The sequence below is a fragment of the Nerophis ophidion genome, linkage group LG28, assembly GCF_033978795.1.
Source record: "Nerophis ophidion isolate RoL-2023_Sa linkage group LG28, RoL_Noph_v1.0, whole genome shotgun sequence".
Taxonomy (NCBI): domain Eukaryota; kingdom Metazoa; phylum Chordata; class Actinopteri; order Syngnathiformes; family Syngnathidae; genus Nerophis; species Nerophis ophidion.
In genome coordinates this window covers 26,786,001-26,800,539 of record NC_084638.1, presented here as the reverse complement: position 1 = coordinate 26,800,539, position 14,539 = coordinate 26,786,001, and the positions used below count along the sequence as shown (strand labels likewise).

At 39.1% G+C, this 14,539-nt stretch overlaps 1 protein-coding gene across 2 annotated transcripts; it reads left to right on the top strand.

The window, feature by feature from the left end:
* The first annotated feature begins 438 nt into the window (after positions 1-438).
* LOC133545155 (cytochrome c oxidase assembly factor 1 homolog) lies at positions 439-7,563 on the top strand. Of its 2 annotated transcripts, XM_061890521.1 has the most exons (6): positions 439-532; positions 1,162-1,270; positions 3,374-3,525; positions 3,583-3,662; positions 6,445-6,528; positions 7,378-7,563. In XM_061890521.1, the coding sequence occupies exons 2-6, from the start codon at positions 1,177-1,179 to the stop codon at positions 7,385-7,387; spliced, it is 420 nt and encodes a 139-aa protein (XP_061746505.1). In that variant the 5' UTR covers positions 439-532; positions 1,162-1,176; the 3' UTR covers positions 7,388-7,563. The 2 variants fall into 2 exon arrangements, with proteins under 2 accessions (XP_061746505.1, XP_061746506.1); XM_061890522.1 differs by lacking the exon at positions 439-532 and having other exon boundaries at positions 1,137-1,270.
* The last annotated feature ends 6,976 nt before the right edge of the window (positions 7,564-14,539 follow it).

The following is a 14,539-nucleotide window of genomic DNA, read 5'->3' as shown; positions in this document are numbered from 1 at the left end:
TAGTATTAGCAATAGTAGTACAATAATAATAACAACAATAATATTAATAATAATAATACTGCTACTACTACTACTGCTACTACTACTACTTTTTATTAGTAGTAGTGGTATTCTCCTACTAATACTACTAATAATAATGAATGATAATAATAATAAGTAGTTTACGCATTGTTATTATTGTTATTATTCTACTACTACAACAATAATAAATATAATAATACTACTACTACTTATTATTATTATTATTAGTAGTAGTAGTAGTAGTGTTCTACTACTACTACTAATAATAATAATAATAATAATAATAATAACAACACTACTACTAATAATAATAATAACAATAACAATAATTATAATAACAGTTAAGTAAATAAAGATATATGGCGGGCGGTGCATTATTGCGTAGGTGAAATAAAGTAGCCGCCCCCACGCCGACACGGACCGGCACACTGCAGCATGTAAATTAACCGCCCACCACTTGTGACGTTTACGGATGTAGTGGAAAGTGACTGGTCCCCGCGAGGAACGACCGGTAAATGTCCATTTAAACATTTGACTTGCATATTTATGTCTTTTATACACATTACTTGTACATACATATATATATATATTTTATACATGATAGTTGTATATTTATGTATTAATTTGGCGTGCTAAATCAGACAAAAGAAGTGACAAGGAGACACATCAGCGTGTTATATGTTTCTAAGTCATACAAACAAACTGGAGTCTATTTTACATTATTTATGGTGACTGACATTTATTACAGCAACTAGACTCGGGCTTATTTTGTCAACACGATGCTTTTACTTCAACAAATACCTTTTTTGTAGAGGCTCAACCTTTGCGTTCAGCAGCGAATGACTGCAAGGAACACTGCGATGCGGCGCGTGACGGCGAATAAGAAGCCCTGTGATTGGTCGGATGATTGTAAACAGGAAGTTACTGCCCTGTTGAATTTTTAAATTGAAATAACTAACAATATAAGACCCTTTCAGCACAATCCAATATATATATAAATATATATATATATATATACATATACATATATATAGATAGATAATAATAATAATAATTATTATAATAAGCGGTAGTAAATGGATGGATGATATAATAATAATAAATAGATGTGTGTGTGTGTGTGTGTGTTGTCTGTGTAAGGAGGCAGGTTTGAAGATGAGGATTTCCACCAGCAAACTGCAGCAACTGGCCATCTTCACCACCTTAGTGACAGGAAGCGGAGTCGGCACTATGTACTACCTGATGCAGAGTGAGTACACCTGTACTACCATGTACTACAATTTACTACCATGTACTACAATGTACTACTATGTACTACCTGATGCAGAGTGAGTACACCTGTACTTCATGTACTACAATGTACTACCATGTACTACCTGATGCAGAGTGAGTACACCTGTACTACCATGTACTACAATGTACTAAAATTTACTACCATGTACTACAATGTACTACCATGTACTACCTGATGCAGAGTGAGTACACATCTACTACCGTGTACTACCATGTACTACGACGACTATAAGTTCACTGCAAGCTTGATGGTCGCACTTGATAAAACAGCTCCACTATGAGCAAGTTTAAAAGACAGTAGCGTAGTAGGCCCACGTATTCACTAAAAACAAGGCAGAGGTGTTATTTACTGTAACATTACAATGTGTTTGAAAATGGGAACATAAAACACTGTACTTTAACTGATTCTTTGCGGAGCCTGCGTAAGGTACGCCCTTTTGACAATCACTGCTCTCCAGCAAACGCTCATAAATATCATCTCTATCCACCTTTTACGGTTAAATGTGGTGGGGTTTTTTTACTGCATGTTACTGCAAATTGAAAAAAACCCGGCATCTGTTTTTTTACTACTAAAAAAACAAAAAAAACAGCCTCTACTATTTTTTTCCAAAACAATTGTCACTAATAGAAAAAATAAACTATGAAAATGTGGTAATAGTTTATTGTATTATTATTTTTTATTTGTTATCAAAAAACTAAAAAATACCCCAAAAAATGCCACTACTAGAAAAAAAAACAGCCACTACTATTTTTTTTTCAAAACAATTGTCACTGATAAAATAAATAAACTATTAAAATGTGGTCATAGTTTATTTTATTAGTTTTTAAAATTTATTTTATTAAAAAACTACAGATTCCCAAAAAACTGCCACTACTAAAATAAACAGCCACTACTATTTTTTTCAAAACAATTGTCACTAATAAAATAAACTATTAAAATAAAATCATAGTTTTTTTATTTTATAAATGTTGTTTTTATTTTATTACAAAACTACAAAATAACCAAAAAACTGCCACAACTAAAAAAAAGCCACTATTTTTTTCCCAAAAATTTGTCACTAATAAAATACATAACCTATCAAAATTTGATCATGTTTTATTTATTTATTAAAGAAACTACAACACCCCAAAAACTGCCACTGCTAAAAAAAAACAGCCACTACTATTTTTTTTTTCAAAACAATTGTCACTGATAAAATAAATAAACTATTAATATGTGGTCATAGTTTATTTTATTTAACATTTTATTAAACAACTACAAATACTCCAAAAGATGCCACTACTTTAAAAAAAAAACGCCACTACTATTTTTTTTCAAAACAATTGTCATGAATAAAATAGATAAACTTAAAATATGATCATAGTTTTTTTTGTTTTATTAATTTTGTATTTATTTTATTTATAAAACTACAAAATATCCCAAGAAACTGCCACTACTAAAAAAAAGCCACTATTTTTAAATTATCAAAATTTGATCATGTTTTATTTATTGTATTAATGTTTTTTTATTGTATTAAAACACTACAATACCCAAAAAACTGCCACTACGGAAAAAAAAAACAGCCTCCACTGCTCTGCAGCCCACGCTAATAAATATCATCTTTATCCACCTTTTACGGTTAAATGTGAGGTTTTTTTTTTTACTGCATGTTACTGTAAATTTAAAAAAACTCGGCATCTGTTCTTTTATGGTAAAATTCTGTGACTGAGCTGCCATTAAAATCGACTCTTGTTGTTTGTACGGTGAATTACTGTCAATAAAAAAAACACTAGCACATTTTTTTAAGGTTAAAAAAGTGGCAGCTCAGATGCCAGAATGATAAAAAGTGTTCCTTAAATACCTTCCAGGCAGCCGCGTAGTCTTCTTGGTTGTATGACGTGTGCCAGGACAAAGCCCAGTTGCTAAGACATCCGTCCGCTTCTGTACTCCTGTCTGTGGGGGCTCCTGAACTTATAAGACATGTAGATGCTGACATTTACAGATACCTCAGTACTTTTTCAGATTTTGGACGGGAAGTAGAAGTACTTTTCAGTGACGAGCCTTCCCGTTGTTACGAAGAGAAATTTGCAGAGTCGGACTACCACAAGCTGGCCGTGCAGAAGTTGGAAGAGTGCACGGTTGCCATGGAGAGTTTGGGCGCGCCGCCTCTAAAAGTCCACAACATCCACCTGAGTGACCGAGACAACCGAGTGGATCATCACACCGCCCAGGTACTTCCAGGACTGACATTTAAAATCTCCAGACTCTTACTCGGGACATGTGTGCAGATCAAGATCCCAGTCAGCGGCTCCAGAACTGGAGGTTATTTATACAGCACTTCATCCAGGGAGCCGGGAAACAACAACAGGTGCCAACACTTACCACCTTTTTACCCGGGTCACCTTTTTCTCCTACTTTCCCATTTTTTACATCTTTTACAAGTGACCACATTTACATCCGTCCATCCATTTTCTACCGCTTGTCCCTTTCGGGGTTTCTGGAGCCTATCGCACCTGCATTGGGGCGGAAGGCGGGGTACACCCTGGACAAGTCACCACCTCATCGCAGGGCCAACTCAGATAGTCAACATTCTCACACTATGACCACATAATAATAGTTTATAGTAGTAGTAGTAGTTTATAAACTACTACAAAAAATGTAGACCCACCACTACTGCTAAAAAAATACAAAAACAGCTACCTCTAAAAGAAATAAAAACAGACACTTCTAAAATGACCCGACATAAAACTGCCACGTTTAAAAAACAGCAACCACTAAAAAAACTACAAAATACCCCCAAAAATGCCACTAATAAAAAAAAATGTCCACTATTTTTTTCCAAAACAATTGTCACTAATAAAATAAATGAACTATTAAAATGTGGTTATAGTTTATTTTATTATTATTTTTTAATTTAATTAACAACTACTAATACCCAAAAAAACAGCCACTACTATTTTTTTCAAAACAATTGTCACTAATAAAATAAATAAACTATTAAAATTTGATCATAGTTTATCTATTGTATTAGTGTTTTTTATTGTATTAAAAAAACTACAATACCCAAAAAACTGCCACTACAAAAACAGCCTTTACTATTTTTTTTTTCAAAACAAATGTCAGTAATAAAATAAATAAACTATTAAAATGTGGTCATAGTTTATTTTATTTATTAGTTTTTTTATTAATATTTTATTTAAAAAACTACAAAATAACCAAAAACTGCCACTGTTAAAAAGATAATAGCCACTACTACTTTTTTCCCAAAACAATTTTCAATGATAAAATAAATAAACTATTAAAACTTGATCATAGTATATTTATTGTATTAGTGTTTTTTATTGTATTAAAAAAACTACAATACCCAAAAAACTGCCACTACTAAAAAAAAACAAAAAAAACAGCCACTACTATTTTTTTTTCTTCAAAACAATTGGCAGTAATAAAACAAATAAACTATTAAAATGTGGTAATAGTTTATTTTATTTATTAGTTTTTAAAAAATATATATTGTATTAAAAAACTACAAAATACCTAAAAACTGCCACATTTTTTTTTCAAAACAATTGTCAATGATAAAATAAATAAACTATTAAAATGTGATCATAGTTTATTTATTGTATTACTTTTTGTATCTATTTTAAAAAAAAACTACAAAATACCCCAAAAACTGCCACTACCAAAAAACAGTCACTACATTTTTTTTTCAAAACAATTGTCACTCATAAAATAAATAAACTATTAAAATGTGGTCATAGTTTATTTTATTGGGTTTTTTATTTTATTTTATTCATCAACTACAAATACCCCAAAAACTGCCACTATTAAAAAAAATATCAACTACTATGTTTTTTATCAAAACAATTGTCACAAATAAAATAAATAAATTATTAAAATGTGGTCATGGTTTATTTATTTTATTTGTTTTTTATTTATTTATTTTATTAAAAAACTACAAAATACCCCAAAAACTGCCACTACAAAAAAAAAAAAAACAGCCAATATTATTTTTTTTCCAAAACAATTGTCACTAATAAAAATAAAAAATAAAATGTGGTCATAGTTTTATTTTTTCATTTATTTTATTAAAAAACTACAAAATACCCCAAAACAGCCACTACTATTTTTTTTCTCAAAACAATTGTCACTAATAAAATAAATAAACTATTAAAAGGTTTATTTTATAAAAATTTTATTTATTTTTTTAACAACTACAAATACCCCCAAAATGCCACTGCGTAAAAAAAACAGCCACTACTATTTTTTTCAAAACAATTGTCGCAAATAAAATAATTATAGTTTTAAAATTTGATCATAGTTTATTTGTTTTATTAGTGACAATTGTTTTGAAAAAAAATAGTAGTGACTTTTTTTTGTTTTTTTAGTAGTGGCAGTTTTTTGGGTATTTTGTATTTTTTTTAATAAAATAAATACAAAAAATAATAAAATAAATCAACTATGACCACATTTAAATCGTGTATTTATTTATTAGTGACAATTGTTTAGAAAAAATAAATAGTGGCTGTTTTTTTTTTTTGAGTAGTGGCAGTTTGTTGGGCATTTTGTATTTTTTTAGTGGTTGCTGTTTTTTAAATGTTGCAGTTTTATGTTGGATCATTTTAGAAGTGTCTGTTTTTATTTCTCTTATAGGTAGCTGTTTTTGTATTTGTTTAGCAGTAGTGGTGGGTCTACATTTTTTGTAGTAGTTTCTGTTTTTTTATATATTTTAGAAGTAGCTGTTCTTTGACAACATTTTAATAGTGACTCTTATTTTTTCATTTTATTAGTGACAATTGTTTAAAAAAATAGTAGTTGCTGTTTTTTTTGTTGGTGGCTGTTTTTTATTTATTTTATTAGTGGCTGTTTTTCATGTTTTTATTTATGACTCTTTTATTTAATTTTATTCAATTTCAATAGTAGCTATTTTTAAAAGTTACATTTTATTAATGTATTTATTTTTTTAGTAGTAGCTTTCTTTTTGTATGATTTTATTGTTGTAGTAGTGTGTTTTAAAGCAGTGCTGCTTGTATAAATAAGTCAACCTTCTTACATGGACTTTCTACAATAAACCACTTGGAGCACACTTGCTCGTTAGTGCTCGTTAGTGTTAATTAGTGTTAATTAGTGCTGGTGATGACTCGTGATTGCAGATGGCGAGTTAAGATGGCGGTGCTCAGGCTGAAAGAAGGTGACATCATCGACCTAACGAGCACACACACTGACGAACATGTCAGGTAAGTCAATTAGCACTCGCTAATCATGCTAGGCTACACACCCTAGCGGGATATGCTAACTAACTGGTGGGATGTTTGTATCTTCCACCTACATTAACATGATAGTTTGGACTTGTTCCTCTCTAATTGTCTTAGTCTACTTGTCCTAGATCTGTTCTCTGTCTCCCTCTAGTGGTGTTCTTAGATCTGTTCTCTGTCTCCCTCTAGTGGTGTTCTTACATCTGTTCTCTGTCTCCTCTAGTGGTGTCCCTAGTTCTGTTCGGCCTCCCTCTAGTGGTGTTCTTAGATCTGTTCTGTCTCCCTCTAGTGGTGTTCTTAGATCTGTTCTGTCTCCCTCTAGTGGTGTTCTTAGATCTGTTCTGTCTCCCTCTAGTGGTGTTCTTAAATCTGTTCTGTCTCCCTCTAGTGGTGTTCTTAGATCTGTTCTGTCTCCCTCTAGTGGTGTTCTTAGATCTGTTCTGTCTCCCTCTAGTGGTGTTCTTAGATCTGTCCTGTCTCCCTCTAGTGGTGTTCTTAGATCTGTCCTGTCTCCCTCTAGTGGTGTTCTTAGATCTGTTCTGTCTCCCTCTAGTGGTGTTCTTAGATTTGTTCTCTGTCTCCCTCTAGTGGTGTTCTTAGATCTGTTCTGTCTCCCTCTAGTGGTGTTCTTAGATCTGTTCTCTGTCTGCCTCTAGTGGTGTTCTTAGATCTGTTCTCTGTCTCCCTCTAGTGGTGTTCTTAGATCTGTTCTCTGTCTCCCTCTAGTGGTGTTCTTAGATCTGTTCTCTGTCTCCCTCTAGTGGTGTTCTTAGATCTGTTCTCTGTCTCCCTCTAGTGGTGTTCTTAGATCTTTTCTCTGTCTCCCTCTAGTGGTGTGTGAGACACAGAAAAGGCTGCAGCTAGTGGCAACCACACCTCTGTCTGATGTCTCTGACTACACATCAGACCAGCTCCTGACTTACTAAGTATCATCTTACTTGGGCCTTCCTCCTGGTTAGTGTTTTGTCCGGTGGTTTTCCTCCCTGTGCTACCATTAAAGACTCTCTTCAAAGCTAATGCCAGCCTCTGCTTTGGGGTACAATCTGCAACCAGAGGGTATTAGATGCACCCGTCTTAAGCAGACCTCTTAAAGGGGTCCTCCAGTCAGGAGGAGAGTCTGACTCAGCTGGGAGCAAACCTCCACAGCTGGTGTTCCCGCCCAGAGGCCCAGATTGAGGCTCTGTAGCAAGCAGACATTCCACTTCATCACCAGCACACGCAAGTGTCCCTGGTTCCTTGTCCCGCCCAGATTGGATTTCTGCTGATGTCCGGCCTTTCCTTGTCCGGTGCCAGCTGCACTTTGGACTCCAACCGGCGGCGTTCTGGGGCGGCGTTCTGGTCTGAATGCGCCCACGTGGCCTTCGCCATCACCCACTTGTCTGGTAAAGCATGGACATTGTCAAAGGCCACGGAACACTTATCTGAGAGGACTCCATCAGGAATCCTGGGACTGTGACAGGTGCGGCGAATGGCCTTAGACTACGCCATTGAGTTCCAGACATGATTGCAACTCTGCAACCTTCTGGTGGGTCCTGACTGATGCATCAAGAACCAGACTGTTGCATCAAGAACCAGACTGTTGCATCAAGAACCAGACTGTTGCATCAACAACCAGACTGTTGCATCAAGAACCAGACTGTTACATCAAGAACCAGACTGTTACATCAAGAACCAGACCTAGACCACCTTATCTTGTCGGCTCTCCGGATAGACGAGAGGCTCGATGAGCAGAAATAAGATTTCCCCCATCAGCACAAACAAGAGGACTACGGTGTGGGACCTCAGACCGAGTCTGGCTACGCTTCCTGCCTACTATCACCATCCCTTGCCGGTCAATTTCCACTCAGCGGAGGCAGGAGTCAATGCTTCTTGTTTCACATCAGCAGACTCCAAATATAGCCTCCATCCCTTGGAGTTCTCCCAAAGTGGAACATTCTCCTAATGGCAGTCACCTGGTAGACATGTTTCACACCCCAAGTCCAGTAATCACATTAGAGATCTTTGATTTGTCATCATTCCTTCTCGTGGTGCTCCCATTGTCTTCCTCCTTACCTGACCCACCATTGTCCTTGTTCTTACCTGACCTACCATTGTCTTCCTCCTTACCTGACCTACCATTGTCCTTGTTCTTACCTGACCTACCATTGTCTTCCTCCTTACCTGACCCACCATTGTCCTTGTTCTTACCTGACCTACCATTGTCCTTGTTCTTACCTGACCTACCATTGTCTTCCTCCTTACCTGACCTACCATTGTCCTTGTTCTTACCTGACCTACCATTGTCTTCCTCCTTACCTGACCTACCATTGTCCTTGTTCTTACCTGACCTACCATTGTCCTTGTTCTTACCTGACCTACCATTGTCCTCCTCCTTACCTGACCTACCATTGTCCTTGTTCTTACCTGACCTACCATTGTCCTCCTCCTCACCTGACCTACCATTGTCCTTGTTCTTACCTGACCTACCATTGTCTTCCTCCTTACCTGACCTACCATTGTCCTCATCCTTACCTGACCTACCATTGTCGTCCTCCTTACCTGACCTACCATTGTCCTTGTTCTTACCTGACCTACCATTGTCCTTGTTCTTACCTATCATTGTCCTCCTCCTTACCTGACCTACCATTGTCCTTGTTCTTACCTGACCTACCATTGTCCTTGTTCTTACCTGACCTACCATTGTCCTTGTTTTTACCTGACCTACCATTGTCTTCCTCCTTACTTGACCTACCATTGTCCTTGTTTTTACCTGACCTACCATTGTCTTCCTCCTTACCTGACCTACCATTGTCCTTGTTCTTACCTGACCTACCATTGTCCTCCTCCTTACCTGACCTACCATTGTCCTTGTTCTTACCTGACTTACCATTGTCCTCCTCCTTACCTGACCTACCATTGTCCTTGTTCTTACCTGACCTACCATTGTCCTCCTCCTTACCTGACCTACCATTGTCCTTGTTCTTACCTGACCTACCATTGTCCTCCTCCTTACCTGACCTACCATTGTCTTCCTCCTTACCTGACCTACCATTGTCCTCCTCCTTACCTGACCTACCATTGTCCTTGTTCTTACCTGACCTACCATTGTCCTCCTCCTTACCTGACCTACCATTGTCCTTGTTCTTACCTGACCTACCATTGTCTTCCTCCTTACCTGACCTACCATTGTCCTCCTCCTTACCTGACCTACCATTGTCGTCCTCCTTACCTGACCTACCATTGTCCTTGTTCTGACCTGACCTACCATTGTCCTTGTTCTTACCTATCATTGTCCTCCTCCTTACCTGACCTACCATTGTCCTTGTTCTTACCTGACCTACCATTGTCCTTGTTTTTACCTGACCTACCATTGTCTTCCTCCTTACTTGACCTACCATTGTCCTTGTTTTTACCTGACCTACCATTGTCTTCCTCCTTACCTGACCTACCATTGTCCTTGTTCTTACCTGACCTACCATTGTCCTCCTCCTTACCTGACCTACCATTGTCCTTGTTCTTACCTGACTTACCATTGTCCTCCTCCTTACCTGACCTACCATTGTCCTCCTCCTTACCTGACCTACCATTGTCTTCCTCCTTACCTGACCTACCATTGTCCTCCTCCTTACCTGACCTACCATTGTCCTTGTTCTTACCTGACCTACCATTGTCCTCCTCCTTACCTGACCTACCATTGTCTTCCTCCTTACCTGACCTACCATTGTCCTCCTCCTTACCTGACCTACCATTGTCCTCCTCCTTACCTGACCTACCATTGTCCTTGTTCTTACCTGACCTACCATTGTCCTCCTCCTTACCTGACCTACCATTGTCCTTGTTCTTACCTGACCTACCATTGTCCTCCTCCTTACCTGACCTACCATTGTCCTTGTTCTTACCTGACCTACCATTGTCTTCCTCCTTACCTGACCTACCATTGTCCTCCTCCTTACCTGACCTACCATTGTCGTCCTCCTTACCTGACCTACCATTGTCCTTGTTCTGACCTGACCTACCATTGTCCTTGTTCTTACCTATCATTGTCCTCCTCCTTACCTGACCTACCATTGTCCTCCTCCTTACCTGACCTACCATTGTCCTCCTCCTTACCTGACCTACCATTGTCCTTGTTCTTACCTGACCTACCATTGTCCTCCTCCTTACCTGACCTACAATTGTCCTTGTTCTTACCTGACCTACCATTGTCCTCCTCCTTACCTGACCTACCATTATCCTTGTTCTTACCTGACCTACCATTGTCCTCCTCCTTACCTGACCTACCATTGTCCTTGTTCTTACCTGACCTACCATTGTCCTCCTCCTTACCTGACCTACCATTGTCCTTGTTCTTACCTGACCTACCATTGTCTTCCTCCTTACTTGACTTACCATTGTCCTTGTCCTTACCTGACCTACCATTGTCCTCCTCCTTACCTGACCTACCATTGTCCTCGTTCTTACCTGACCTACCATTGTCCTCCTTCTTACCTGACCTACCATTGTCCTCCTCCTTACCTGACCTACCATTGTCCTCGTTCTTACCTGACCTACCATTGTCCTCCTCCTTACCTGACCTACCATTGTCCTTGTTCTTACCTGACCTACCATTGTCCTCCTCCTTACCTGACCTACCATTGTCCTCGTTCTTACCTGACCTACCATTGTCCTCGTTCTTACCTGACCTACCATTGTCCTCCTCCTTACCTGACCTACCATTGTCCTTGTTCTTACCTGACCTACCATTGTCTTCCTCCTTACTTGACTTACCATTGTCCTTGTCCTTACCTGACCTACCATTGTCCTCCTCCTTACCTGACCTACCATTGTCCTTGTCCTTACCTGACCTACCATTGTCCTCCTCCTTACCTGACCTACCATTGTCCTTGTTCTTACCTGACCTACCATTGTCCTCCTTCTTACCTGACCTACCATTGTCCTTGTTCTTACCTGACCTACCATTGTCCTCGTTCTTACCTGACCTACCATTGTCCTCCTCCTTACCTGACCTACCATTGTCCTTGTTCTTACCTGACCTACCATTGTCCTCCTCCTTACCTGACCTACCATTGTCCTCGTTCTTACCTGACCTACCATTGTCCTTGTTCTTACCTGACCTACCATTGTCCTCCTCCTTACCTGACCTACCATTGTCCTTGTTCTTACCTGACCTACCATTGTCTTCCTCCTTACTTGACTTACCATTGTCCTTGTCCTTACCTGACCTACCATTGTCCTCCTCCTTACCTGACCTACCATTGTCCTTGTCCTTACCTGACCTACCATTGTCCTCCTCCTTACCTGACCTACCATTGTCCTTGTTCTTACCTGACCTACCATTGTCCTCCTCCTTACCTGACCTACCATTGTCCTCCTTCTTACCTGACCTACCATTGTCCTTGTTCTTACCTGACCTACCATTGTCCTCGTTCTTACCTGACCTACCATTGTCCTCCTCCTTACCTGACCTACCATTGTCCTTGTTCTTACCTGACCTACCATTGTCCTCCTCCTTACCTGACCTACCATTGTCCTCGTTCTTACCTGACCTACCATTGTCCTCCTCCTTACCTGACCTACCATTGTCCTTGTTCTTACCTGACCTACCATTGTCCTCCTCCTTACCTGACCTACCATTGTCCTCGTTCTTACCTGACCTACCATTGTCCTTGTTCTTACCTGACCTACCATTGTCCTCCTCCTTACCTGACCTACCATTGTCCTCGTTCTTACCTGACCTACCATTGTCCTTGTTCTTACCTGACCTACCATTGTCCTTGTTCTTACCTGACCTACCATTGTCCTCGTTCTTACCTGACCTACCATTGTCCTCCTTCTTACCTGACCTACCATTGTCCTCCTTCTTACCTGACCTACCATTGTCCTTGTTCTTACCTGACCTACCATTGTCCTCGTTCTTACCTGACCTACCATTGTCCTTGTTCTTACCTGACCTACCATTGTCCTTGTTCTTACCTGACCTACCATTGTCCTCGTTCTTACCTGACCTACCATTGTCCTCCTTCTTACCTGACCTACCATTGTCCTTGTTCTTACCTGACCTACCATTGTCCTCCTCCTTACCTGACCTACCATTGTCCTTGTTCTTACCTGACCTACCATTGTCCTCCTCCTTACCTGACCTACCATTGTCCTCGTTCTTACCTGACCTACCATTGTCCTCCTCCTTACCTGACCTACCATTGTCCTTGTTCTTACCTGACCTACCATTGTCCTCCTCCTTACCTGACCTACCATTGTCCTCGTTCTTACCTGACCTACCATTGTCCTTGTTCTTACCTGACCTACCATTGTCCTCCTCCTTACCTGACCTACCATTGTCCTCGTTCTTACCTGACCTACCATTGTCCTTGTTCTTACCTGACCTACCATTGTCCTCCTCCTTACCTGACCTACCATTGTCCTTGTTCTTACCTGACCTACCATTGTCCTCCTCCTTACCTGACCTACCATTGTCCTCGTTCTTACCTGACCTACCATTGTCCTTGTTCTTACCTGACCTACCATTGTCCTCCTCCTTACCTGACCTACCATTGTCCTCGTTCTTACCTGACCTACCATTGTCCTTGTTCTTACCTGACCTACCATTGTCCTTGTTCTTACCTGACCTACCATTGTCCTCCTCCTTACCTGACCTACCATTGTCCTCGTTCTTACCTGACCTACCATTGTCCTTGTTCTTACCTGACCTACCATTGTCCTCCTCCTTACCTGACCTACCATTGTCCTCGTTCTTACCTGACCTACCATTGTCCTTGTCCTTACCTGACCTACCATTGTCCTCCTCCTTACCTGACCTACCATTGTCCTCGTTCTTACCTGACCTACCATTGTCCTCCTCCTTACCTGACCTACCATTGTCCTTGTTCTTACCTGACCTACCATTGTCCTCCTCCTTACCTGACCTACCATTGTCCTCGTTCTTACCTGACCTACCATTGTCCTACCACTCTCACTGCCTCAAATCCATTACCCCATATTTGGTTGCCATTTTGTACTTTAGGGAGTGTAAAAAAATGAAAAGGTATGTTGTACTTTAGGGAGTGTAACAAAATGAAAAGACATCTACTTTAGGGAGTGTCACAAAATGAAAAGGCATCTTGTACTTTAGGGAGTGTCACAAAATGAAAAGGCATCTTGTACTTTAGGGAGTGTCACAAAATGAAAAGGCATCTTCTACTTTAGGGAGTGTAACAAAATGAAAAGTAATCTACTTTAGGGAGCGTAACAAAATAGAAAGGCATCTTCTACTTTAGGGAGTGTAACAAAATGAAAAGGCATCTTCTACTTTAGGGAGTGTCACAAAATGAAAAGGCATCTTCCACTTTAGGGAGTGTAACAAAATGAAAAGGCATCTTCTACTTTAGGGAGTGTCACAAAATGAAAAGGCATCTTCTACTTTAGGGAGTGTCACAAAATGAAAAGTAATCTACTTTAGGGAGCGTAACAAAATAGAAAGGCATCTTCTACTTTAGGGAGTGTAACAAAATGAAAAGGCATCTTCTACTTTAGGGAGTGTCACAAAATGAAAAGGCATCTTCCACTTTAGGGAGTGTAACAAAATGAAAAGGCATCTTCTACTTTAGGGAGTGTCACAAAATGAAAAGGCATCTTCTACTTTAGGGAGTGTCACAAAATGAAAAGTAATCTACTTTAGGGAGTGTCACAAAATAGAAAGGCATCTTCTACTTTAGGGAGTGTAACAAAATGAAACGGCATCTTCTACTTTAGGGAGTGTAACAAAATGAAAAGGCATCTTCTACTTTAGGGAGTGTAACAAAATGAAAAGGCATCTTCTACTTTAGGGAGTGTAACAAAATGAAAAGGCATCTTCTACTTTAGGGAGTGTCACCAAATAAAAAGGCATCTTATCAAACAGGTTGGGTGTGGTGGTGCTATCATCAGTGACCACAGCCAGACTGCACCATGTGACCATGTGACCATGGTCTAGATAACAATTCTAAAGCGTCTCCAACGACACAAACAAAATACAATG